Here is a 26,808-nt window from a genome sequence, read left to right on the forward strand (position 1 = left end):
AGAAACAGACTGACAGAGCCAGAAGAGTACCCAGAAGTCACCTACTACAGGACAGGCCCAACAAAGAAAATAACAGAACGCCACTAGCCATCACCTTCAGCCCCAACTAAAACCTCTCCAACGCATCATCAAGGATCTACAACCTATCCTGAAGAACGACCCATCACTCTCACAGATCTTGGGAGACAGGCCAGTCCTTGCTTACAGACAGCCCCCCAACCCGAAGCAAATACTCACCAGCAACCACACACCACACAACAGAACCACTAACCCAGGAACCTATCCTTGCAACAAAGCCCGTTGCCAACTGTGCCCACATATCTATTCAGGAGACACCATGATAGGGCCTAATCACATCAGCCACACTATCTGAGGCTCGTTCACCTGCACATCTACCAATGTGATATATGCCATCATGTGCCAGCAATGCCCCTCTGCCATGTACATTGGTCAAACTGGACAGTCTCTACGTAAAAGAATAAATGGACACAAATCAGACGTCAAGAATTACAACGTTCAAAAACCAATCGGAGAACACTTCAATCTCTTTGGTCACTCGATTACAGACCTAAAAGTCGCAATATTACAACAAAAAGACTTCAAAAACAGACTCCAACAAGAGACTGCTGAATTGGAATTAATTTGCAAACTGGATACAATTAACTTAGGCTTGAATAGAGACTGGGAGTGGATGGGTCATTACACAAAGTAAAACTATTTCCCCATGTTTATTCCCCCCCTCCTCCCCCCACTGTTCTTCAGACGTTCTTGTCAACTGCTGGAAATGGTCCACCTTGATTATCACTACAAAATGTCCCCCCCCCCCCCCCCCCCCCCCCGTCCACCCCACTCTCCTGCTGGTAATAGCTCACCTTAAGTGATCACTCTCTTGTTACAGTGTGTATGGTAACACCCATTGTTTCATGTTCTCTATGTATATAAATCTCCCCACTGTATTTTCCACTGAATGTGTCCGATGAAGTGAGCTGTAGCTCACGAAAACTTATGCTCAAATAAATTTGTTAGTCTCTAAGGTGCCACAAGTCTTCCTTTTCTTTTTGCGAATACAGACTAACATGGCTGCTACTCTGAAACCTATATTATATGGGTTTGGGCTTGAAGAAATACCTATAGCACTAGGTTAGGAGTCATGAAAATTACCTACTTGCATTTGTACTTCATTTTGGAAAACACACAAAAAAGAAATCTCACCGTCAAATGGCAAACCACCAGTATTACCCAGCATAATCTTAGCTGCTACATCTTGAACATGGCAGAAAATCAAAAATTTAATTAAGACGACGGATTCTTAGACAGGATTTTAAAGTGTCATATACCACCAGCCTTGTGACACTAGATTTTACAATTGGCAAATGGAAATTTCTACTACTGTTGAGCAGCGATGAGATCCTGGACACCAGGATCAGGAAGGCTACCAAAGGGCTAGGATGGGGATATTGTCCTCTGTTTACCTTTTTTACAAACTTGTTTGCATATAGAGTTGCACCAGTTTAAGTAAAGGTGTTATTTTAAACCAATTAGTTAAACTGGTGCAAAAGACTGTGCACTTTTATTTTGATTTAAATCAGCTTTATTTTTGTATACCCTTCAGTCAATTAGGAACAAATTTAAGCTAAACTGAAATTAGTCACTCTTGTACCAAAATAAGAGTGTCCACACAGGGTTTGCACTGATTTCACTAAACTGGTGTAAATTTTCTGTGTAGGCAAGGCCTGAGTACTCAGAAGGAACAAACAGGGAACTCCACAGATTAATAGGAAGTTCTATATCGTCAACAGTCATATTGCAATGGATCTTGGTCTTCTGATGGAAGCATCCATTTCTTGACCACTGAAGACCTGGTCTTACTTGAACAGAAAGCTTTCTACAGTGTTTGTAGCCATAACCAACCTCTTATCACATCTAGAATTTTTCCTCAGCTTTCCAAATTGGTCTTTTGTCCTATTCAAAAGATCCCCTTTATAGGTTGCATATTGCATATCAACAGCAGGGAGAGCCCTTCTCCCAGAAGACAGATTTCTCAAAATGGAGCAATGCCTACTGAAGATCCGAAATTGCCCCACATTGATGATAAACTTCCTCCTGGATCTCAAAGGGGTTTACAGCAGCCATTATCTACATGACTCCATTTGCCCTTCTGACAATGATACTTTTGCAACACTGGACATCCCTGTCTACAGTCCAAATTTGGACTGTCTTCAGTTGCCTCTCACCATGTCCCGGAAAATTACAGCCTCTCTATGCTGGTGGTCAAACGGGACCAACATGCTCAAAGGTGTGTAATTCACTCCTCCAGGACCATGCTGGACAGTGACTTCAGATGCATCAACAAAGGATTAGGGAGCACACTTGAGCAACTTAATGATTTAAGGACACTGGTCTTCTCAAGAAAGAACGGTGCACAGCAATGTACTGGAATTAAGAGCTGCTCACCTGGCCCACAGATCATTCCTTCTTCACTTGCAAGGGAAGATTGTGCAGGAAGTAACGGACAATATATCGGCAATGTATTATATAAACAAACGAGGTTGCTCACTCCGCCTCTTTGTGTGCAGAGGCAATAAAGAAATAGGATTGGTGCATCCGCCACAACATTTACCCTGTAGCAATACATTTGGCAGGGGGAAACAACGTGGTTGCAGATCGCCCCAGGAGAGATGCCTCACAGATGCATGAGTGGTCCCTGAAGAACCAATTGGTTCAGACCTTTTCCAGATGGGCTCAACCAATCATGGACTTGTTCATGACAAGTTCTTCTTCACATGCTTGCACATGTCCATTCCATTGTAGCTATGTGCACGCCCCAAGTACAGTCACTGGAAATTTTTCCCTTAGCAGTATGCATCTGGTCAGCCCTGGCACCTTCTGGTGCCGTACGTCCACAGGGCCAGCATAAAGAGCCTCACTGACCTAGATGCACGCTCTCCTTAAGTCCTGGCCTTGAAGGTGACTTTTCTGTTCTTTTGGAGTTTCTCGCCAGGGAGTGGGATCTCTTCCCCTTGGAATGGTTCACTTCTGAAGCTGACCCATGGTCCTCACTCAACAAGGCTGAAGGCACTGGCACAGTCAGAGAGACCGTGGCCAAAGGACGCAGAACTCTCCAAGACAGCAGAGACAATGGAATCACTGTCACTGAGGGGAAAAGACCTTTGGCAGGTCTAGCAGGTTTTAAAGCCTGGGATCTTTGGAATAACCCAGGCAGGAAAAGGACAGAAAAGACGCAACGGCTGAAAGTGAAAGTTCTGACAAAGGAAAGGGATTAGATGTGGGAACCGCTCCCTCAAAAAAGCATAAATGTGTGCTCAAACATTAACATTGAAAAAAACATATTAAAATAAAATACTAAGCAAGAGCAAGGAAGCTGTAAATCTAGCAGCGGACACTGTTAAGATACATCTTGAGCAAAGGACTATGGAGATGGAATTGGAGTGGTAGTGGGTTTGCACCTCCTTATAAACCTTGATACTGGAGCATGACGAAGGATGGTGTGCAGTTGTGTATTCAGACACTGCTTGCTAAAATCTCCAACTGGGGGCACACAGGCACTCACACACACTCTGGTGGAGAACACACAGGGACAAATACTTGAAGAACCTTAATACACGTCATGATAGCGGTCTACTACAGACCACCTAACCCAAAAAGAAGGTGGATGAGGCTTTTTTAAAAAATAGCTAACAAAATCATCCAAAGCACAGGATGAGGAACAGTGTCAGAGAGACTGAGTGACTTGCCCATTGTCACAAAGGCAGTCTGTGGACAGAATTGAACCCAGGTCTCCCAAGATCTAGGTTAATCACCTTAACCGCTGGGCCATCGTTGCTGACTAGGAATCAAGTGCCTTTGACATCAACAACAGGGTGAAACAGGGTGTGTCCTAACCGCTGTGTTTTTTAACTTCTACTTTGCATTCCTGCTCTCTCATGCATTTAAGGACAGCAATGATGGTATTTATCTTCGAACCACACTAGATGGAGGCTTGTTCAACATAAGAATTAGAGTGAAAGCCAAGGAGAAAGAGCTGGTTCTGAGAGATTTCCTATTTGCGAATGATGCAGCTTTGGTTGCCCACAGTGAATCTTCCCTGCAAAATCTCTTGGGTAGATTTTGTGTGTCATGCAAGAGCTTCAGGTTGACAATTAGTTTCAAGAAGACTGCGATCGTGTACCAAAGGGTGGAAGAACCAATGCCTGACATCACTCTGGAGGGTAAATCTCTGCGTTGTTGACAGCTTTTGCTACTTGGGTTCTATGATCAGCAGAAATCTTGCCCATCAGACTGAACTAACAATCAGAAAAGCAGCTAAGAATTTTGGGCTATTACAGAAACGTGCATGGAATAACAGCAAACTATTGCCAAAGGTGAAGATGTAAATCTATGAGACTTGTGTGCTGTCATCCCTGCTTTATGTTCAGAAATATGGACTACATATGCTAGGCACATTAGGAGACTGAATAGCTTCCACATGAGATGGCTGGGCAAGATCCAGAAAATAGAGCAGGAAGACAAAATACCAAACACAGAGGTGCTGGAGCGCACATGATAGATACACTTAGAAACTACTATCAAGAAGAGGAGGTTGCAATGGCTCAGTCATATCAGGAGAATGGAAGAAGACCATATTCCCAAGAACATTTTGTACAGTGACATTCGAGACAGCTTTAGAAAGTGGGGTCGCCCTTTATGGCAGTACCACGACATGTGCAAAAATTATATGACATCCTTTTACATCAGTGTAGAAAGCTGGGAGGACCGCACAGAATCCCATCCAATCTGGATGGTCGTAACAGGTCCTTATGCAGAAGGTGATCCAATTGGAAATCCTTCGCAAGGACACCGGAAAGCACTTCATCCTATCCGCTATAGTGATGAAGAGCTGAGTTGATTTACGGAAAGGCTTGGTATGTTCTAAGTAAAAAGCCAAGGCCCTTCGGACGTCCAGTACATGAAGACACCTCTCTTCGCTGGTCTTGTGCGGTTTGGGACAGAACACCAGGTGGAAGAAGTCCTGGTTCATAAGGAAGGTAGATACCACCTTTGGCAGGAAGGCTGGGTGGGGCCACAGATGAACCGTGTCTTTGTAGAAGACGATGTACGACAGTTCTGAGGTCAAGGCTCTAATCTCAGAGACTCGTCTCACCGATGTCTCCGCCACCAGGAACGCGAGCTTCCATGACAGGTGGGAAAAGGAGCAGGGGCCCAGCGGCTCAAAGGGCGGGCCAGTGAGCCTAGAGAGGACCAAGTTAAGATCCCACTGTGGGACAGGAGTCTGTACCTGCGGGAAGAGTATATCAAGCCCTCTCAAAAATCTGACTGTCATGTCATGGGAAAACAAATGTCTGTCCTTAGGGGTGAAAAGCAGGTGAAAAGTGGAGATGGCTTTGAGATGCACTCTAAGGGAAGAGTGTGCCAGGTCCTAGTTCCTCAAATGAAACAGGTAGTCTAGGACAGCCTGTATGGAAGAGCACAAGGGAGAGATGCCATGCTCGGATGCCCAGCGGGAAAATCTTGTCCACTTGGCCAGATAAGTCAGTCTAGTTAGGGCTTCCTACTTCCCAGGAGGACCTGTTGGACCTCCTCCAAACAGGTCTGCTCCTCCAGGTTCAGCCATGCAGTATCCATGCCGAGAGATGGAGGAATGCAAGGTTGGGGTGTAAGAGCTGATTGTGGTCCTGTGGCAGCAGGTCCGGTCGGTTGGGCAGGGGCCAGGAGGGGCCGCTGACAGGTTCATGAGTATGCCAAACCAGTGCTGGCGAGGCCATACCAAGGAGATCATGATAATCTGCACTCTGTCTCTCTTGATCTTTGCCAGGACCTTGCTGATGAGTGGAATCGGAGGAAATGTGTACATCAGGCTCCCCGACCGCGACAGGAGGAAGGCACTGGAGAGGGAGTCCTTGCCCAGACCTTGCAGAGAACAAAACTGATGACATTTTCTGTTTTGCCTGGTGGTGAACAGGTCCACTTGGGGAGTTCCCCACCTCTAGAAGACCATGTAGGCTACTTCCCAGTGGAGCGACCATTCGTGGTGAAAGGAGAAGGCCCTGCTGAGGTGATCCGCTAGCATGTTTTTGATGCCAGGGAGGTGACAAGCCTCCAGGTGGATCTCGTGGTCGATGCAGAAGTTCCAGAGATGGAGTGCCTCTTGGCGGAGAGCCGACAAGCGCGCTTCCCTTTGCCTGTTGATTTACAATATCGAGGCTGTATTGTCCATCAGGACTCTCACCACCTTGCCCAACAGGTGAGGTAGGAAGATGCTGCATGTCAATCGGACTGCTCGGAGTTCTTTGACACTTATGCGGAGCACCACCTCCTTCGGGGACCACATACCTTGGGTCTGGAGATCTCCAAGGTGCGCACCCCAGCCGAGGTCCGAGGCGTCCGACACCAACTTGATGGAGTGAGGGGGGCTGTTGAACAGAACTCCCTCTAGGACCTTCTCGAGATCGGTCCTCCATCATAGCGAGGTGTGTATTGCCGGGGGGATGGTAACCATCTTTTTCAGGTGATCTCTGGACTGGGAATAGACAGTTGTCAGCCACTGCTGCAGGGGCCACATCCAGAGCCTGGCATGGTGGACAACATATGTGCAAGCTGCCACGTGACACCAGCAGACGCAGGCAGACCCTAGTCAGGGGGAACGCGGACACTTCCACGATAAGGTCTGTCAATGTCCAAAACCTTTCTAGCAGCAGGAACGCTCTCGTGCAGGTTGAGTTCAGCACCGCTTCAATGAATTCTATCCTTTGCACTTAAACTAATGTAGACATTTTGTCATTCACCAGTAGGCCCAGGGAGCAGCACGTGGCTTGCAATACCGCAACATCCTTTTGGACCTGAGACCTGGAGCTGCCCTTGACCAGCCAGTCATCGAGGTACGGGTAGATCTGAATATCCCTGCACCTGAGGTAAACCGCCACCACCGATATGCACTTGGTAAACACTCTCGGTGCTGTCACCAGGCCAAACAAGAGGACCGTAAATTGGTAGTGGCCAGGTCCCACCGTGAATCGGAGAAAACGTCTGTGCCCTTGGAAGATTACTATGTGGAAGTAACTGTCCTTTAGGTCAAGGGCGGCATACCAGTCTACCAGATCGCCCTTGGCCTTTGGGATTAAAAAGTGTCGGGAATAAAACCCCCTGTTCCTGTACTCTAGAGGAACTTCCTCCATGGCCCCCAGCTGCAGCAACCCTTGAACCTCCTGCACAGGGAGAGTCTTGTGAGAAGGGTCCCTGAAGAGGGACAGGGAAGGGGGTGCACAAGTGGGGAGCAGAAAGAAACTGGAGGGTATAGCCCTGCGCCACTGTGTTCAGGACTCAACAGTCTGAGGTTATTGCAGTCCATGCAGGGAGGAAAAAGGAAAGGCAGTTGGGAAAAAACAGAGAAGATGGATCCAGGGAATAGTCTGGTAGGTCGCCCTTGGGTGCACCCTCAAAACAGTCACTTGGCCCCTTGCTTATTCCAGATGGAGCCTGACTGAGCATGGGGTGGCTCGGGTGGCACTTTTAGCCCTTGGCCTTCTTGTGAGGCAGGTCCTGCCAAGGTTGGTTCCCTGGTCCCTGAGGCTGCTGCGGTTTGAACCGCTTACGTGCCGGGCCTGGGACATACTGCCCCAGTGTTTTCAGGATGGTACGGGAGTCCTTTAACCCATGCAGCTTGGTATCTGTTCTGCAAATAGGGCCTGGCCGTCGAAGGGAAGGTCCTGCATCGACTGCTGAGCCTCGGTGGACAAGCCCGAGAGGAGCAGCCAGGAAACTCGCTGCACGGAAATAGTGGAGGCCATGGTGCGGGCTGCAGAGTCTGCCGCGTCTGAAGCCCCCTGGAGGGCCACTCTGGCCGCTGTTGTGTCCTTCTCGAGGATCGCCCGGAATTCCTTCAGGGAGCAAAGTCTTGAACTTGGCCATGGCCTGCCACATGTTGTAATCATAGCGGCCAAGGAGGGCCTGGTGATTGGCCACTCTCAATTGCAGGCAGGGAGCAGAGGACATCAAACACAGAGTCTGACATGCGACCCTCTTCAATAGTTCCTGGTGCGCCTTAGCGTCATCTTGAGGAACTGGGTGAGGGGGTTCTGTGATAGCCTCGTCCAGCAATGACAAGGACGATGCTGGTACCACAGGAGCATCCATGTCCATTGGTGGTCCAGCAGGCTGCTCCCCTGCATCCTCCTGGACCTGTGGGGTCCTTCCTCCCGAAGTTCCGGGCACTGGAGGAAGTCAGGATGTTGAGGCCACTGGCCTGTCCGAGGCTTCCAACACTGAGCAGGCAGCCTGAGAAGGCTGGGTGAACCCCCAGGGGTTCCATGGTTACCATGATGCTGGCCACTGTGCTTGGGGCCATGGGACAGGTTTCAGTGCTGATGATGTAGGTGACAACGCAGGCACCGGAGGTTGCCCTGCAGTTAGGAAGCCCTGCTGGGTGCCGGAACTGTAGCCAGAGCAGTCACTATCCAGCGACCAGGATCTGGCGGAGTGGCGGATCTTATCTGATCAGTGCTCGTCACTGAGTCTGGAGGCAGACCTGTCTGAGCAAGACTAACGTCTTGGTCAGGGCCTCGGGGACTGACGGTGTTCAGCGGATTGGTGTCGGAAACCTGGCAATCTATACCTTATGCTATCCGACTGGTACTGAGACGTCGAGCAGGACCAGGAGCTATCACATGCCAGTTGCCGGGAGGAACTCCCCAAATGTGGCGATCCCCGTCTCAGAGACTGACAACGGCAATCCGGTGACTTCAATCCCTCAGTTGGTCCCAGGATGTGTACCGAGCTCTCTGCGATGCAGGGGTTGGTCTCAGTGCTCCTACCGGGGGGAAGGGGGGAGCATGCCTCAGTGGATCCGTGCCAGGCTACCGTCGAGGTACGCCTCAGATCCTGCTGTCAGTGCCCAAGGTCCAGGGACCAAAGAGGGCTTCGCTGAGCCTGCCTATCTGAGGCATTACGGGTTCGGGCGGGCAAGTGGTGGCAGGACCTCCCACGCAATGGGGAACGGTACCACTGGGGCAGGGACATACGCAGAGATCCCAAGGCGGGCTTACCCCAAGACCTGGGTACCGCTGGTGCTGGTGTGGGCAGCACTGGAAGCATCACAATCTCCTGAGCTGCCAGCAGAGCCTCAGGCATCGATGGCACCTGGAGCTGACAGAGGCCTGTGCCACTATCTGGAGTCACAGGCAAAGCATGGGATGGACTACACTGCTTGTCTTGAGCTGGGGCCTGACTTCCCGAAGGGGGTATTGAGCTGCCCAGTGTGGGTCTTGGCTCACCCCCAGCCCTCTCTTTTCCCTCGCAGGAGGTAGGGGATCTTCCCCTTCCTGTCATCTTGGCCGGAGCCACAGAGGGGCACTGGTGGCGACTCATGGATGTCGACGGCGGAGCACTGTGCACCGATGCTGCAATGCTCGGTGCCAAGTCAGATTGTTGCTCCAGTGCCGGAGTGAATGCTGACTCCATCGGGAGGGCCTTCAAGAGATTGTCCTGCTCCTTTTTTGTGCTGGGTTTGAAGGACTTACAAAGACAACACTTGTCGCTTATGTGCCCCTCACCCAAGCACCTACTATGAGGATCGCTGACGGGCATAAACTGTTTGCAACGATTGCAGGGCTTAAAGCCTGGCGACCGGGACATGCCCCGTTCCCCGGCTGAGTCCCGTTCGGGACTAACTAAGAGTTTGAGAACTACTACTAAGTGTAACTAATTCAACTACTAATTATATACAACTATATTACAGGTTTTCAAAGTTCACAAGGACAGAGAACGAAACAATGCTAGCCGAAGCAGCAGATGTTCCAGCACCATCACTGGCAGCAAGAAGGAAATGAGGGTGGGGGGAGCCAGCGGTGCCCCTTATACCGTGCCATGCGGACGTCACTCCAGAGGACGCCAGAGCTGGTCCCCTACGGATTCTACTGAGGGGAAAACTTCCAGCACTGGTGCATGTGGCAAGCACACACACCTAATATGGAATGGACATGAGCAAGCACTCAAAGAAGAACACATGAATCTGTGAAATTTGTAACAAGCTGGGTCGCTCCCGAATTCGGCTGGTTAACCAAAAGCGGATTCATCAGGCACCTGACTAGACATTTTACACATACACTATGATCAAACAGTTGCCTATAGGATTACAGCATTCTAGTATTGCTGGTCCCAGGTTAGATTAAACTGATTTTTAAATGTACATTAGATTTTAACACCCCCCGCCCCAACCCCGCTGTCATGATGCTGGATCCTCCTCCCTCCCCATTTTGTCAGGGATGTTTTTAGTAAAAGTCAGGGATAGGTCATGATTTCCGTGACTTTTTGATCTGTCCATGACTTTTACTAAAAATATCCATGACAAAATCGTAGCCTTACTGATATGTATTCTCACCCTTACCTCCATATTAACATACCTTTCTCTAATGTTATATCTTCACTACCCGCCGGATCGGCAGGCAGCAATCGATCCAGCAGGGATCAATTTATCGCGTCTAGTCTAGAGGTGATAAATCAACCCCTGAGCACTCTCCATTGACTCCTGTACTGCAGCGCCGTGAGAGGCGCAGGCAGAGTCGACAGCGGAGCGGCAGCAGTCGACTCACCGCGGTAAGTCGATCTAAGTACGTCGACTTCAGCTACGTTATTCACGTAGCTGAAGTTGTGTAACTTAGATCGATTCCCCTCCCCCAGTGTAGACCAGGGCTAAGAATTTCCCAGTTTGTTTTTAATTTAAAATTTCATAACCCAAACAGAATGTTATCATGTGTTATTTCCAATTGTTTGAAGATATGAAGTATCAACCTTAAAAAAAAAAAAATTAACTTTTATGGTCAGTTCACTGGTGTGCTGAGACTCCTTTATGGCACTCTGCAGCAAGAGCATACTAGCCAGTTAAATTGCATTTACAGCTGCTTTGTTTCACCAGAGCATAGTAAAGCAACTGGAGAGTATATCCCACTTTCCCCATCCTACAAACCTGCCCTTTCTCTTGTCACTCCCTACATAACCCTGTGCACAGACGCCAAATGCCCCCTCCCTACTTTCTTCTACATTCTCCTTCATACAACCCAAGTTTCCCTCTCTCCCCTGCACCGTAAATTCCCTTGAACACACAAACATGTGTACCCTTCCCACCTGCATCCCTTCATTGTCCTGCATACTCACACATCACTTTCTGCCTACCCTCCTTCACTGCCTACATTCCCTTGCATGTGCATACACACATAAAGTCTTGCCCCGCCCCGTCCCATCCCACCCCCAGCTCCAGCATTTTCTGCTGAATCTGGTGCACCATGTAGTTTTTGAAAAGAAATAGCTATGATTAATGGTCATTTTTGCCATTACTTTCCATAACTGAGACAGAGAGATTTCCTCAGTTGCCCCAGGCCACACTGAGTCAGTGGCAGAACGAAGATTAAAACTTATAAGAATACTAGACTAGACTGTCTCTTACTTGCACAATAAAGTATTGTCTCAACGTAGAGAGGTACTAGCAGTGCCTCATGTTTTCAAAGTAGTAGGGTGTAGAGAGTAAGTTACAATCATAACAGGTAACGAACACAAGGCTTGATTGTCTAATCTGGTGTACAAGAGCAGGGAAAGAGATAACGACACAAGGAGCCTGACCTCCATGTGCCCTTGTAAAGGGACCAGGAACAATCCCGAGGGGAAATGCAGGCTCTGCTCCTGGCTAGCCCACTAGGGGCACTAGATGCCTAAATTCTGTGGCTCCACTCCCACTGAGTGAAGAGGCAGGTACACCTGTTGAAAGGGTGGTGGAACTGTCCCTGCACTGTGCACTACCTGGAACCCCTGAGAGGGAACACCAGCTGACTAAATCAGGATTCCTTATGGGGTTTCTGCAGCACTGCACCCCTTCAGCTCGAGCCATGACTTAAAAGCCACAACATGGACCAGAAAAAAGAAAAGGAGTACTTGTGGCACCTCAGAGACTAACAAATTTATCTGAGCATAAGCTTTCGTGAGCTACAGCTCACTTCATCAGATGCATCGGATGAAGTGAGCTGTAGCTCACGAAAGCGTATGCTCAAATAAATTTGTTCGTCTCTAACGTGCCACAATTACTCCTTTTCTTTTTGCGGATACAGACTAACACGGCTGCTACTCTGAAACATTGACCAGAGCATTTTTGAAAATGTATACCAAATTTTTCAAGCCAGCTGTCAGACTTTAACTATTAGCCAATCTTTGTTGAGAAAACCAAAATTATTTGTAATTACAAAGTGTTTCAAAATGTCGTCAAGTGGCTAATTTGGAAAAAGCATATAGCATTTATTTTATTTGATATACAGCATGAAACAAATTCTTCTAAAGGAAAAATAAATCAAATGAAGAGCTATGGAACTCAAGAACCTGCACTTTTTAAAGTGATTCTCAGAATGAGTAATCTATATTTTTAAGACAAAAATGATCAATTACAAGCTTCAAAACCGGTAAGAATGAAAAAAGTAAACAGATATTTTAAAATAGTTTAATAATGATATCCAATAATTTGCAAGAGCAAACAGAAAAATTAAACATGATCTGGTTAAGTTAGCTAGTTAATCTTCGTTAAAGAAGTTATTTTGTTTTTTAATGAAAACCTTACATTCTCTTAACAAGGACATAGAGACATTAATGATCATAGGCTAAAATTTGCGCCATGCAGTTTTTTCCTATATATAGTCCATGTAACTGTGTATATCCGACCTCCATCCATGAAAACAAGTACAACCCCCACCCCCACAATGTTTCCATATTGTTACTATGTTTTTTTAAACAACAATGCCAGCACCTCAACAACAACAAAATGTCTGTGCAGAAGAGGGGTAGAAACTGGTTAGGACATAAATTTTAGTTAAATTTCTAAGGAATTATTACAAACAAGAAGAGGAGGAGAAAATATTCTGTAATATCGTAAACACTCTGACACAGCTCTAAATAAAAATCCCATAATTAGCTAGACAATCATTAAGACTTTATCATACCAGATGAACTAACTACTTATTTTTCCCTTCCTTCTTTCATGTCCCACAGAAATATCTGTCTAGTTACCCAGATATCAGATGATGACGACTACTAGTAGCTGAAAGCCCATGCTCTTGCACAGATGTGAAAGTTGGGCCAAGTAATCCACCATCTGTACAGTCTCCCCCATACAACCAATGAAACCAGTGCATTCCATTTAGCCATAGCATAAGGGTCGTGATTGGCTCAGTTACCTCTGATGTCACAACGGTCTGAGACTCTTGGCATGGCATAGATATATGCCTTACTTTCACATGGATGTAATTTGTAAAGTCAAATGGCAGAGAACTTTAAAACTGGATGGTAACCTGGTGACATTCTAAACAAAAAGAGCTCTCAACCATGTTTGTAGCTGTTTCCATTGCTTCACACTTACTCAACAGACATTGTAGGCTTCCGAATGACACAAAGAGTGACAATTCAGGAATCTAAGATAAGCAGCAGCAACCTAGCCAAATAAACAGTCTTGACCTGTATTTTAATGCTATTTTACTAAAGGAAGAATGTAACAGGAGCAGAACTCCGGATGTGTATTTCCTATTAAATTAGATGTCCACCACTCTGCAGTGCTTTAGGGGTCTTTTTCCTCTGTCCCTGAAAGAAATGCTGAGGAGTTATAGGTCAATGAAGTTCAGCAGCTCTGGATTTGCAACTAGACTCATCTTACCCAATCGTAAAAGACTCAAGATGAAGATCATCATATGAAGGAACAGAAACAGCAGGTTCTTAGTTGATTGTGGCTCTCCAGGTGAGAAAAACATAGTTCTAAAAGTCCAATTAGATCGAGGCTAAGAGGTCCCAATCTGATCGTAGCTTTCTTTGTGGGTGTCTACCACAGACTGAAGCCTGAACAACTGATCCAAAGGCTGCTGGTTTTGTTCCTCTTTTAGAGAAACTACTGGAATAGCATTTCACCAAAAGGGGAATGAAAATTCTCAGATACCCCTGCCACATCCTATCATAGTAATGAGTTGAACAATCCAGTTATGTTTGGCTGCAGTGGAGTAGAATATGTGAAATGTCTTTTGATCAGCTACTATTGGGCTATGTAGCTGACAGGAAGATCAGTGAGACTCTTGAGCCCAAGAACTGAGTGAACAGAAAGAAATCTGTTGACTGAGTAAGGCCTACTTGTAAAGGGAAGCTATTCTATGGATGGAGGAGGGAGCAAGATGACCTAGTGTCTAGGATTGGTGGCTCTGCAGCATAAACTAAATACAGTGCAAACCTCTTAACCAAGTAACAAAAGGGAGTGCCCGACACAAAGTGCTAATACATTATAAAATAAATTCATACACTAGTACTAAAGAATTAAACATTTACTCTTGTTCTCCAGAGACAGAAGTATTGTAGCATTCAATATATACTATATTTATAATCACTTCATTCCTGCAGCATTGTTGGCCAGTTTTGGAATATACTTCAAAGTAAGCTGCTTGCTCATCCACCCTCCCACTACTGCAAAAGTATCGGTTCATGGCCTTCAGTTAGGTAGAGAATTCATAATGGTATGAAGCCCAGATCTCCATCTGCATAATTATTAGTGAAACTGGGTGTGAGAGAATGGAGAAATCCTGTAGGAAAAGTAGTACTGAGCTAAGTTTTACTCTTTCTTAAAAAAAGATTTAAGTATGTTTTTGATCATTAATTTCATAGTATTTCTTAAAAGAGTCTAACTGAAGGCATAAAATGTTCAGAGACTAATAGAAAACATTTTCACAAACTGATTTTCCATGTCAGGTATTGTTTTCAATGAGCTACACTGTATTGTAGTTTATAAACACATAACAGTATTTTCTTACCTAATAATTTGTCTTCAACTTTTGCTCAGACATTTACTTCCTCCTTGCCAGCAGGAGGAGACAACACCAGTGAAAGCTTAAATGACACTCTATGGGCGAGTTTGGAGATGTGAAATTCAGATGGGCCTATTGCATAGGAGATGACCAAATTGATAATTGAAAGAATCACTTTTCAAAAGCAGATGAAATAGCTAGCTATTGTCTATAATACAAAGCTAAGAATGTATGTAATATTAACCAGTTTCTGTTCAGGAATTATCTGAATTTTACGGTTATAACTCAATTCTTGACAGTTTAGTCTCCTGCTTATTATCCCTCACGCAGCAAGAGGTGAATGTTTTCTGGGTTGCCATGTCTGGTGTATAAGGACTTCAATAAAATAAACAGATGGGCAAGAATCCTAAAACAACATACTTGATGTAGACACAGGCTGTCCTTATCAAGTCTACTTTGTGAAGGTACTGCTCCTTTGCAATTCTAAGCTTGGGAGATAACTAAGGCACAATAGATGAAACTACATTATCATCTTATTGGATAAAAAGAAGTACAGGCTTACGTACAATGTTATTAAATACAGATACAGAAACCTTGTAAGATAGTTTTTTCATTGACTTAAATTTCCTTTTGATTAGACCCTAAGCTGGCTCTCAGCTACACTCAGTAAAACACACCATCACCAAAAGAGCATAGTTACAGCCAGAAATACTCAAATCATACTGAGATCCTCAGAGAGGGAAGGAAAAAACAGGCTTTAGTATATTTGCCCCCAAAGAATTAATTTGAAGCTTCCTTTCCAGCTCATCCAGGAGGAAACTGAGAATGGCAGTCACCAAATAGGAGACAAGTTAAGAAACCCTTAAAAAAATTATTTTAGTTTCAAAATTCCAAGGGGTTTTATATGCAACAATGAAGAAAAACATTTTTAAAATTAGGAAAAATACCTGGACAAGTCTCCTTTTAAGGTGCCTGATGACTGGCTCATTCTCCAAAGATACTACAGAGGGGTCCAATATCGTGCGAACTACATGGAGGGGAAGCTGTTGCCTCTCCCAGGTACATCACACAAAAGGACCTGAGAACAACAGCCTGGGTCAGTGCAGCATCTTTGGCAGTTGCTGGAACAGATCTCCTCTTTCCCATGCTTGTTCCTCTATGGTATGTCAATGTAAAACATATAAAGCTAATAATACTGCCTGAAGCAGGAAAAATGACTAGCAGTTTCCACAAGACAATCTAAAGTAACTGTAATCACCAAGTAGAATCTAGCTGGGGCGGAAGAGGTGGAAACATTACCGGCAAAGGATATGCAAGACTAGGTGTGCTAGATAGAAGCTAGTTAACTTCAGGCTCTGGAGATTAGCCTTTTTCACAGTAAGAAATGATCAACCAGCACGAATTGGTTTCCCCAGGCAGGGAAGAAAGTTGTGGCAAACTATTACATGGGAAACGATACTGCCTGAACTTTCAATGTTCCTGCCTCCATCTGCTGGAAAGGAGAAAGGCTGCTATAGAATACTGCTGCTAAAAAGAATATTTACATTTTCTTACTAACCATTGTTGACATTTTTACTATTAATCATCATTACCACGTTGTAGTAATAAAAAGTACTCCACAATACTCCTAATACATGACCACCTGCCTAACAAAATTTCAAATCTGCAACGTATAACTCAAATGGCTGTTTAGATGCCAATCAATGTTTATCTCTCTCCTGACATGAAGATATTACATAGGCATGATAACTTTATCTCTTTATCTATTAAACAAACAAAAAAGTATATTTTTCCTATATATTTCTAATTACCTGGTAAATGACATCTTGGAAAAGCACTGGAAAAGTGAGTGCAGCATCTTCTAGCTCGTTTAGACTACAATGCACTAATGTTTCATCCTAGAAAAAATAAAAAGATCATACTAAATTAAGATGCTTTTGTGACAGGACTGTTGAAAAGGACTATTTGCTTCTTTATGTTCTTTTGGAAGGGAAATATACTCTATAATTCAGTCTGGTCAATTTAATTTTTAATGTACTGCTGCTAAGGTTTGAAAGACAGCTATTAGTATATTATACAATTCATTAATGTTGCAAATCTGAAAGAATTTCATTTGTAACTGTGGCATTAACACAGTGCTTATAATATCAATCTCAACTTTAGCTGTTATATAATGAGTCTTCCTAGAGTTATTTGTTTTTTCCCCCATTTCATTAAAAAAATTAGACTTCTTTATTCATTAAATGACAACTATATATAACCAGTGACTGAATTATCCAGTAACAACTGCTTAAATACAATAAAATGGATCAACAGAGGGTGAAAACAAATAGTTCTAAAGAGAAGCATGCTTTCTTCTCTGTGAGAAAAGTTCTCTCAGACTTAAGGGAATCTCACTGGGAGACGCATCCTTTTGTAAGTATTTCATCAAATACAGGTAATGCTGAATTTTCTCCTTTATTATATCTGATTTTCTCCACTACTCCTTTGGGAAGGACCTCTGGAGGGTCAGCTAACTTTTATTCATGAAGATTTAAAAAAAAAATTTAAATGTTTAAGAAAAATGTTGAATCATGCAACAAATGCAGTGAATTTTCCATTCTTGTTACTCAGTGACAGTTTCTCAAATTATTTCTTTATACTCGGTGTCTTTTTAATTGAAAATTTTTAAACCTTTTTGAATAATTTATAGTCTTTCAACATGTGCATTTAATAAGGTCTCTTTTTAATAATGGGAGCATCATGTTCCCAATGTGTCCAATACGTAAAATAAGTGGAACATAAATTCACTCTTCCCCCACTACTAACTTATGTCTATATGCATATTTACCAAGTCTAGAACTAAAGAGAATTCTGGTGTGCTTCTTGTTTTCAGTGGAAGAGCTGGCTTCCTATTAAGTTGTTCTTCAGTTAGTGGTGGAACATGTTTGATGAAATAATATCTAAAAAGGAAAGAGAATTTGTTGTGTAACTATATTCACATTACCTTAACTGACAATGCTAAGTCAACTAAAGTAATTTAAAGTAATTAAGACAATGTAAGAAACAATTTAAACTGAATATAACAAGCCATGAACAGTCATAATATACTAGTTTTACAATTAGCAGTTTTCAAATAGAGTTCACAGCAAGCAAGTTCTAAACATGACAAAGCACTTGTTCAAATAAAAGGTTTTTTTTATCCAATGCCCAAAATTATAAAAGTAATGTTTCAGTAAAAATATTAACACTTACGGATCAAAGACTTCCCAGTCTTCTTCATAGGTGGCTTCCGCATGAGCTGATGAATAACCACTGTCTGGAGATACTGGTGCTAAAATTCAGTGGAAAAAACACAAAACAAAACAAAAAACCCCACAAGAGCTAGTCTTATTAGTGCAGTTTTAAAATGTGAAAATTTTGCACTTAATGCGCAAGTCTTCATAGCAGCATGAAAATTCTCCACCTTCTTCTCCTCACCTCAGCCCTACGTCTTGTAGGGTGAAATTCACCTCCCAGCAGTGAACCCACACAAAGCTACGCTCTACTTAAATACCAATTTTGTGAAACTTTAAAGTGAGACTTAAATAGTGCATAGGCTTGTGATGGCCCTGTGCACAATGGTAAATTTAATGTTTCAAGAATTTTCATCCGAAAAGAACATGATGATTCTCTTGAAGGAAACACTGTAAATTAAGGAGGGACCTATATAAATCTGTCATTTGTCTATGTTATTTTGGTGACAGCAACCAAAGGGTTGGGAACTTTTTTCTGGTGATGGGCATTTCAAGAGTTTACATTTTATTCTAATACATTTGGCATTAAACATATTGACTCAGAAAATCTGACACCTGGAATCACAATATTCATTTGAATTAGGCTTTATTTTAATTTGGAAGTCAATTGAGTCACACCAGGAATGGATTTGGCCTGAGAAGTTTACAATGAAATTCTATTTTTGGCGAATAACAAAGTGTGTTTCCCAGGCTACTGCTCACGAAAATCAGCATGCAAGTAAATGCTTTGCGGAATCTTTGTTTATATAAAATACAGGAACACTCTGGGCTAGAAAGCTTCTACTCAAATGTGCAAACACATTTTTATTACTGCACATTTAACTTAAGAGTACCAGGAAAATGCAAGTTTCTTACCTGTAAGTGGTGGTAGATCACGATCAGTTGTTTCCTCCACTTCTTCCAAACCGTTGTTGATAGTAGATCTAACTTGCACTGCTTGGCTAGTGTAAATTGCTCCATTGGTCGATGTTGCAGTACTGGTAGTGATCTCATCCACCTGTTCCATATCAAGCTGTTTGACTATTTCTTCAGCTTCAACAGCTTGCCCAGGAGAATCTGATCCTGATGTTCCTGAAATGAGGTTTCAGTACAATCATTATCCTAACGTTGAATTACTTCACAGAGTATTAATATTCGCAGATGCAGAGATAATGTGTTCTGAAATAACTGAAGATGTCCCTAATTTAATTCATGATATTAAAATACAAACCAAAAGTGGGTGGAGAAAGAGAAATCTATTTTGGATAGGGTGAAAAATACCAAATTAGTTTCTTACACCTTGTAAATCAAAGTGAAGTGTTAGACATATACAACAAGGAAACAAATATGTTAATGCAACTAAGCCCATGCCTCCTCTTATATAGCTCAAGCAACCCTTCTAATAGTTAGGTACAGTTTTCTTTATGGCAACTGTAGCTCTTGCTCTGCAGGTCAGCAAGAAGGATCATCTGTTGCATTAGAGGTCTAAACAACTTTAAAAAATATGAATTATACTTAGCTTTTATGTTAATATATATTATGTAGCTTTAGATAATAATTACCATTTTTGTTTGCTGGTGAGAAAAAATTGAAAACAGGAGAAAATATGGTCCCCAATAATGTAGTCCGGGGCGGACTGCCAGTGGCAGGATTATCTTCTAATTTTCCGTTTTGCTTTACATGTTGGTTTGTCATTTCATAACTTCCAGCTTCTGTAAAAGAAAAGGAAAAAAAAAAAAGAGATATAAAACTGCAGTGGACTGATTTTATTCCTCATGTCTACTTGCGCTCTTTTCTTGTTGTAATTTTATTATATGAGCTACAGTGAATTTTCCTCATTCTCCACCACAGGTCAAATAAGCTGACATACAAATTTTACTAAAAAAGAACCATCACTTACTGAAAATTAAATATCTCACCATCAAAAACAACATCAGTTTTCTATAGCACTTTAAATAAGGAATCAAAATTAGCAAGAATCAGTTATTATAAAGAGAAAAAAAAGTTAAAATTAATGAGTAGAAATTTATAAAATACTTTATTTAAACATTTAGCAATCAATCCTGCAAGGTGCAGAATGCCTCCTGCAAGGTGCTGGGCACTTTCAGTGCCTACTGATTCCAGTGTCAACAGGACTCCAATGGATATTGAGTATGTTTGTCACCTCCCAGGATCAAGCTCTTACTTAGCTATTCTGTATGCCATTTTTGATTCTCTAGTAAAATACTAGAACTATTCTTCGTAACCACAGATACCAACAGTCATGGAACATAATTAAGCAAATCTCAGTTTTAATTAACAATTGAGTAAGGCTTTTTATTAATGTGTGTGTATTATCATGTGCATCCCAGAGCTGAAAAGTGCCAGCTCAGAACTGGTTTGGGTAAGAGCTAAAAAATAAAGTGGTGTCATTCTGATGCTGAAACAAAGATACTTACTTACCTTAGAGTAACCGGAGTTCTTTGAGATGCCTTTGTGTACACGGATTCCACCGCAGGTATGTATGCCTCATACACGCGAATTTGGAATCTTTTAGCCAGCAATATCCGTCAGAGCTGCATATGTGCCTTGGATGCCCTCACGCCCCCTACAACCAGGGTATTAAGGGTGGAGCAGCTGCAACCACCATTTAGTTCCTTCACTAATATTGAATATCCATGTAAGGATTCCAATCCAACTGGAAAGCAGAGCAGACCATGGGTTCCATGTGGACAAAGGCATCTTGAAGAACTCCAGTTACTGTAACATAAATAACTTCTGCTTTGAGCATTTGTCCACATGGATCCCACTATAGGTAACTGACAAGCAGTTACCCCTTAAGGAAACAGGAATCTTATCTAAATGACTGAGACACCTCTGCCCAACAGGGCATCTGATCTAGAAAATGTCACAGCGGAGTAGCGATTGATGAATATATGAACCAAATTCCAAGCAGCTACTCTACCAAATCTCAGAAACAGGTACTCTCCAAAACAAGCTACAGATGCTGATAGAATGCGCCCTGACTCGATAGGGAAGGGGTAGTTTGTTTAATGAACAGGAAATCCGAACACAGTCCACCATCCATATAGAGTCTCTGATATGACAACTTTGGCCCCTTTATATGTGACTTTTGGTAACAAGTCTGTCTAGCCAATTTACAGAATTTACAGAATGGCTTTGTCCTGGATAAATAAAAAGGTATAGCCCTAGAAACATCCAGCACATGGACTTTAACCTCTATAGGAAAGTCATTAGGTTTAGGAAAAAATATTGGTAAGCATATGAACTGGTTCATATGGAATTCCAAAACCACATTTGGTAAACATTTCTGATCTAGCTTGAAAGTGACTCTGTCCTTATGAAACACAGCATATGGAGAGCCAGTCATCACAGCCTGTATTTCACTCACTATGAGAGCTGATGTGAAGGCTATCAAAAACATTGTCTTAACAGAAAAGTGATATAAAGAACACGATGACATGCATTCAAAAAAGATCCAAGTCTTAGATAGGGAAAAGCTCTATAACTGGTGGAAATGCAGGAATCAGGCCATTAAAAAATTTAGACACACTGGGTCAGAGAAAATCAAATGACCTGCCTCTAGCAGGAGATATGCTGATAGAGAAACTAGATGAACTCTAACAGAACTAAATAAGAATCCAGAGTGTTTCAAAGACAATAATCGTCCATTATATTCTGAACAGAAGAGTCCAAGTGGTGAACATGACTCCACTACGAGAAGCATTTCCATTTAACTAGGTATGTCTTTCTGTTTGGAAACAAGACCTCTTGTACCACTACTGAACACCAGAACACCACCACCCGAATCTTTGAAAGGGGTAGGGAAAAATCATAATTCCCTAGCAGACATTTATTTGATCTGTTCACCAAAGGACAGATGACAGCACATTTTAAGAAACTTCTACAGGTAAATCCGTGTTGCATCTGAATGGCTGGTCACAGCCAACCTCGCAGCCATCAATGCAAGCTGTCCTGAGAGAGAGAAACAAGGAAAGTAGGAGGACAAAGGGAATCTGAGATACCAAAAAAAGTGGGGGAGAAGGGGAAGAAGTAAGAACAGGGACAAGGACGATGAAACACAACTACAAAAATAAACTGTTTTCCTCAACCTATGTATTATCAGCTCAATCCAAAGCCCATTAAAGTAATTTCATTTTGGGATACTGGTGACAAACAGACTATTCTGGTCTAAAATAGGATTCATGGTTTAGGTCATTATCACCAGTTTCGAATGATGGAATTATTGCTTTACTAGGTAATTAAGAACACATTATTCTTTATACAACTATTTTTCTTGTCAAATATAAGAACTTGTATTCAACTGATGTAAAATAATGAGTTCATTAAGAAAATTTTGCACTAAGTAATCCCTACATTCTCTGAAAATAGAACATTCCTTTGTTACTGCACCAGACAAGTCATGGCTAGTTAGAAAATAGCTTGAAAGCTGCAGTCTGATCAGCTGACAAAGAATTCCAAGTCATGTAATTATCTCAATAAACACACAAGTTGAAAATAGAAAGTCTATCTATCAACCAGATCACAAAGCTATTCAACAACCCTAAAAAGATTTTAAAATGTTTTAAATAATGCAAAGAACAAGACACTTCTGGGTTTGCTTTTCAATAAAGCAGGGAGGGGAAAGGGGGGGCGGGATTTTAAGTTATGAGTTCAGTGGGAAATCTGTTTAAAGCTGGAAGCCTGACTTTATGGAGTAGGTTAGGGTTAGAACAGCAGAGGTGGTTAAGGATGTTAAAATATGAATATAAATTTTACATTTTAAAATTGGCATTACTACAAGCACAGAATAATACATGCCTGTGTGTGCTTTTGTGAAAGAATTTCATTTCTTGCGCTTATTTCACCAAGTGCCTTCAGCACCTGCAAAGTGGAATGATTCTTATACAAACTACCTGTTAAGGAATGACATTTCACTTGTCGTAAAACACTGTGAAGATGAGCAATTTCACATAACGAAGTATTCTTATTGCCTTTCTAAGTGGAAAATGCTATGGCTAAATAGTTCCAAGATATGTGGTGATTTTCCCATAACTGAATGGTTCTTAAAAAGAAAAATCATATTAATCAGATTGTTTCTCAGTCTCATCCACGCCGTATACTTACAATTACTCTCCAGGAAAGAACACTTCAGATACTGTGAGTCCAACTCTGCTCCCACTGACGTTAATGGCAAAATTTGCATTTACTCCAGCAGGGCAGAGTCAAGCCCTGTATTAATATGTCACCATACAAGTATTAGATCTTGACCCTCTAACTCTGTCCTATCAATATAGGAATGGAATATTTACAAACCTCCATTTACTTGACTTTTCCGCCTTACTCGAGAGATCTGTTTGTTAGGCTTTTCTCCTGTTCGAGGTGTGGAAGAAATCAAGCTGTTATCTATATCACGTTCAATTCTACTTCTCTTTGCAGGATTTTCTCTTTCTTCCTTAAAACAGAAAAGGAAAAACACACTGAATAGTGTCCTTTCTTCCACTAAATACACCAGAAAATTTTAAAAACACCAGATTTCATGGGGGAGACCGGCATTTCTCAAATAGGGGGTCCTGACCCAAAAGGAGTTGCAGAGTGGGTTGCAAGATTATTTTAGAGGGGTCGCAGTATTTCCACCCTTACTTCTGTGCTGCCTTCAGAGCTGGACAGCCGGAGAGCGGCGGCTGTTGGCCGGGCACCCAGCTCTGAGGGTAGCACCCCGGCACCAGCAATGCAGGAGTAAGGGCAGCAATACCGTATCATGCCACCCTTACTCCTGCGCTGCTGCCTTCAGAGCTGGGCGGCTGCTTACTGAGGGCGAAGCCCTGCAGGCAGCAGCACAGAAGTAAGGTGGCAATACCATACCATACCAGCAGCAGTGCAGAAGTAAGGGTAACAGTACCACAACCCCTCCCCACAACTCCTTTTTGGGTCAGGACCCCTACAATTACAATACCGTGAAATTTCAGATTTAAATAGCTAAAATCATTACATTTATGATTTTTAAATTCCTATGACAGTGAAATTGACCAAAATGGACCATGAATTTGGTAGGGCCCTATCCATGAATCTTAATAGAATGTTAAATCTGAAACCTAAAGATGACAATCTGCAGCATACTGAAACTATAAGGTAGATTGTTGGGCTCAACAGGTAGTGATCAATGGCTCCATGTCTAGTTGGCAACCGGTATCAAGCGGAGTGCCCCAAGGGTCGGTCCTGGGGACCGAGTGGCTAGGCAACAGTTCTGCAGAAAAGGACCTAGGGGTTACAGTGGACGAGAAGCTGGATAGGAGTCAACAGTGTGCCCTTGTTGCCAAAAAGGCTAACGGCATTTTGGGCTGTGTAAGTAGGGGCATTGCCAGCAGATTGAGGGACGTGATCGTTCCCCTCTATTCGACTTTGGTGAGGCCTCATCTGGAGTACTGTGTCCAGTTTCGGGCCCCACACTACAAGAAGGATGTGGAAAAACTGAAAAGAGTCCAGCAGAGGGCAACAACAATGATTAGGGGGCTGGAGCACATGATTGTTCAGTGGCCTAAGTGAAAAGCATTGGTGTTCTCATTCCAGTTCCTAGTGGACAGATACAGAATCATCACAAAAAAACACTATCATGACTGGCACCTAGTGGAACTCCTATTGACAGTCTCAGAAGAGAGGCAAAGAACTGAATGAGCACGGAGACTGAACTACCCTTTCATCCTAGAGGTGGTCCCTCCAAAAGAATAGACCACGGTGGTGTGGGGAAGCTACCACTGCTGCTGCCCTGGCTGTAACTGTTCTGTGGAAAATGGATTTCAGTCTCCAGGACTGTCAATTTTGCACCTCTCAGGAGCATTACAGTCACTAAAAAGGTTAAAACCCAAACTGTAGAGACAACTTTCCTTTTCCTGTAAGAAAAGCCAAAAGAAAACTCCACCACTTCTAAAAGATATTTATTTGATGAAAACAAACAAAGAATTAAAATAAAATATCCAAAGAAAAGACTAAAAGCAGCAAAACAAATAAATATAATAAGGAAAGAAAAGCCAATGAACAAGAGCGGTTCTGGCAAAATCACGATCAACAAAAGTGGAGTTAAGTGTCTGTCAACAGCATTCACGAATAAAATGGCACAATATTATGTCATTGTTCTATGTGCTTTATATTAGCAAATTTCTACTGTAAAGATTTCTGTTTACAATTAATATCCTGAATATATCCAATTAGTATTACTAATTGCATCATACTGAAACTAATATGGCAATGTCACACTGATATCAATAGGATATCTGTTCTTTAGATTTTTCAGAAACCATGGAATAAAAATGCAAGTTAATGAATGGGTTGCAATGATTTCAAAGAAGAGGATGCACTGCAAGTCACAAAAGCAAAGCTAATGTAATTTATGATGTTACCAGAACCCACAAACAAAATAAATTTGGTATAACTTACTTCAGTCAATGTGTTGTAATGTTTCAAGTTTTAAAACTCTTAAAAAAATATTACTGGATGTGTTATCATTAAAAAAACCTACTATCTTAAACTTCTTAGAAACTGTTAAAAATGCTTTCTAAACAGGGCTCAGTCCTGCAAGGTGCCTGATCTAAACGACATCCTTATCTGCATTAGTTTCTCTATGATGTCAGACTGGTGGTCTGTAACTCTGATATTAGAATTAGTATGACTGTTTTAAAGTTATCTATTCACTTAAATGGGAGTTGAGAGCATTATGTAGATTATAAGATAAGGCCCAATGTCATCAGAATTTTATTAACCATATTTTAGTTACTTTTATGTAAGTAAATAGCTTGAACTTTTTGGGGGGAGGGTTTAATGACCCACCCCCACAAGCCATCAGTGTGATGTCAGAGTGATGGACTATGACTCTGATGTCAGAATTAGTATATTTTAAAGTATATGTTGCTATACATTTATTGCCACAGATCCATACAATCTATCTCTTAATTTATATTATAATATACAGGTAACTGAACTATTGTATAATATAACACACATACCACCTGAAAGAGTTCTGATGTTACCATGGTAACCACAAGACTACTTTGTGTTGTCATGAGAGCTTTGCAGTATAGCCCAGCAATATCAATCAATAGCATGCAATGTTAATGCCACTGCCACTACAAGTGCTGTTCTGGACACAGAAGACAAGACAGACAATATTTATGAAAAACATGGAATTTTATATTTAAAGGGAACTTGTGAAGATAAAATTTAGGATGAATATTTACAATTAAAAAAGGGATGGGGGAATTTTCCAAAATCTAAATCATCAGAAATCTTCCCAATTATTTTTTTAATTCCAATGAAAACTGTTTTTGTTTGCACTTAACCATATCCCTGACGTGTTCGCAACCCAAAGTATTTTGCTTTGTGCTAGAGCATAGGAGTCAGAAAGTAAAATCGATTTATTGCCTGAGTTTAATAATATGCAAAATTTAAACAGTTTTAACAATACAGAATTTTCCACAGGTAAAGAAAAATGTTAACATATATATGATTTGACAGTTCCTTTAAGTCAGTGCCTATTTCCTGCTACAATGGGTGCTGAACAAATTCCTAGGACACACTGAGCTGCATGGTATCTAAGAACATAAGAATATCTATATTGGGTGAAACCAATGGTCCAATTAGCCCAGTATCCTGGCGAGTGCCAGATGCTTCACAGGGAATTGAAAGAACTGGACCTTTCAAGTGATCCATCCCCTTTTGTCCAGTCCCAATTTCTG

General features: G+C 42.3%; 1 protein-coding gene across 2 annotated transcripts in view; it reads right to left on the reverse strand.

Moving 5' to 3' along the window:
- CTDSPL2 (CTD small phosphatase like 2) overlaps positions 1-26,808 on the reverse strand; it is a 72,515-nt gene that overhangs the window by 12,500 nt on the left and 33,207 nt on the right. For both annotated transcript variants that reach the window (XM_037910759.2, XM_043523758.1), the window contains 6 exons: positions 23,396-23,534; positions 19,642-19,791; positions 18,956-19,171; positions 18,060-18,138; positions 17,656-17,767; positions 16,637-16,723 (listed from right to left, as the gene is read on the reverse strand). In XM_037910759.2, the coding sequence (XP_037766687.1) occupies positions 16,637-16,723; positions 17,656-17,767; positions 18,060-18,138; positions 18,956-19,171; positions 19,642-19,791; positions 23,396-23,534 (783 nt within the window). The remainder of the gene's footprint in view (positions 1-16,636; positions 16,724-17,655; positions 17,768-18,059; positions 18,139-18,955; positions 19,172-19,641; positions 19,792-23,395; positions 23,535-26,808) is intronic.

Source organism: Chelonia mydas, chromosome 10, assembly GCF_015237465.2.
Source record: "Chelonia mydas isolate rCheMyd1 chromosome 10, rCheMyd1.pri.v2, whole genome shotgun sequence".
NCBI lineage: Eukaryota > Metazoa > Chordata > Testudines > Cheloniidae > Chelonia > Chelonia mydas.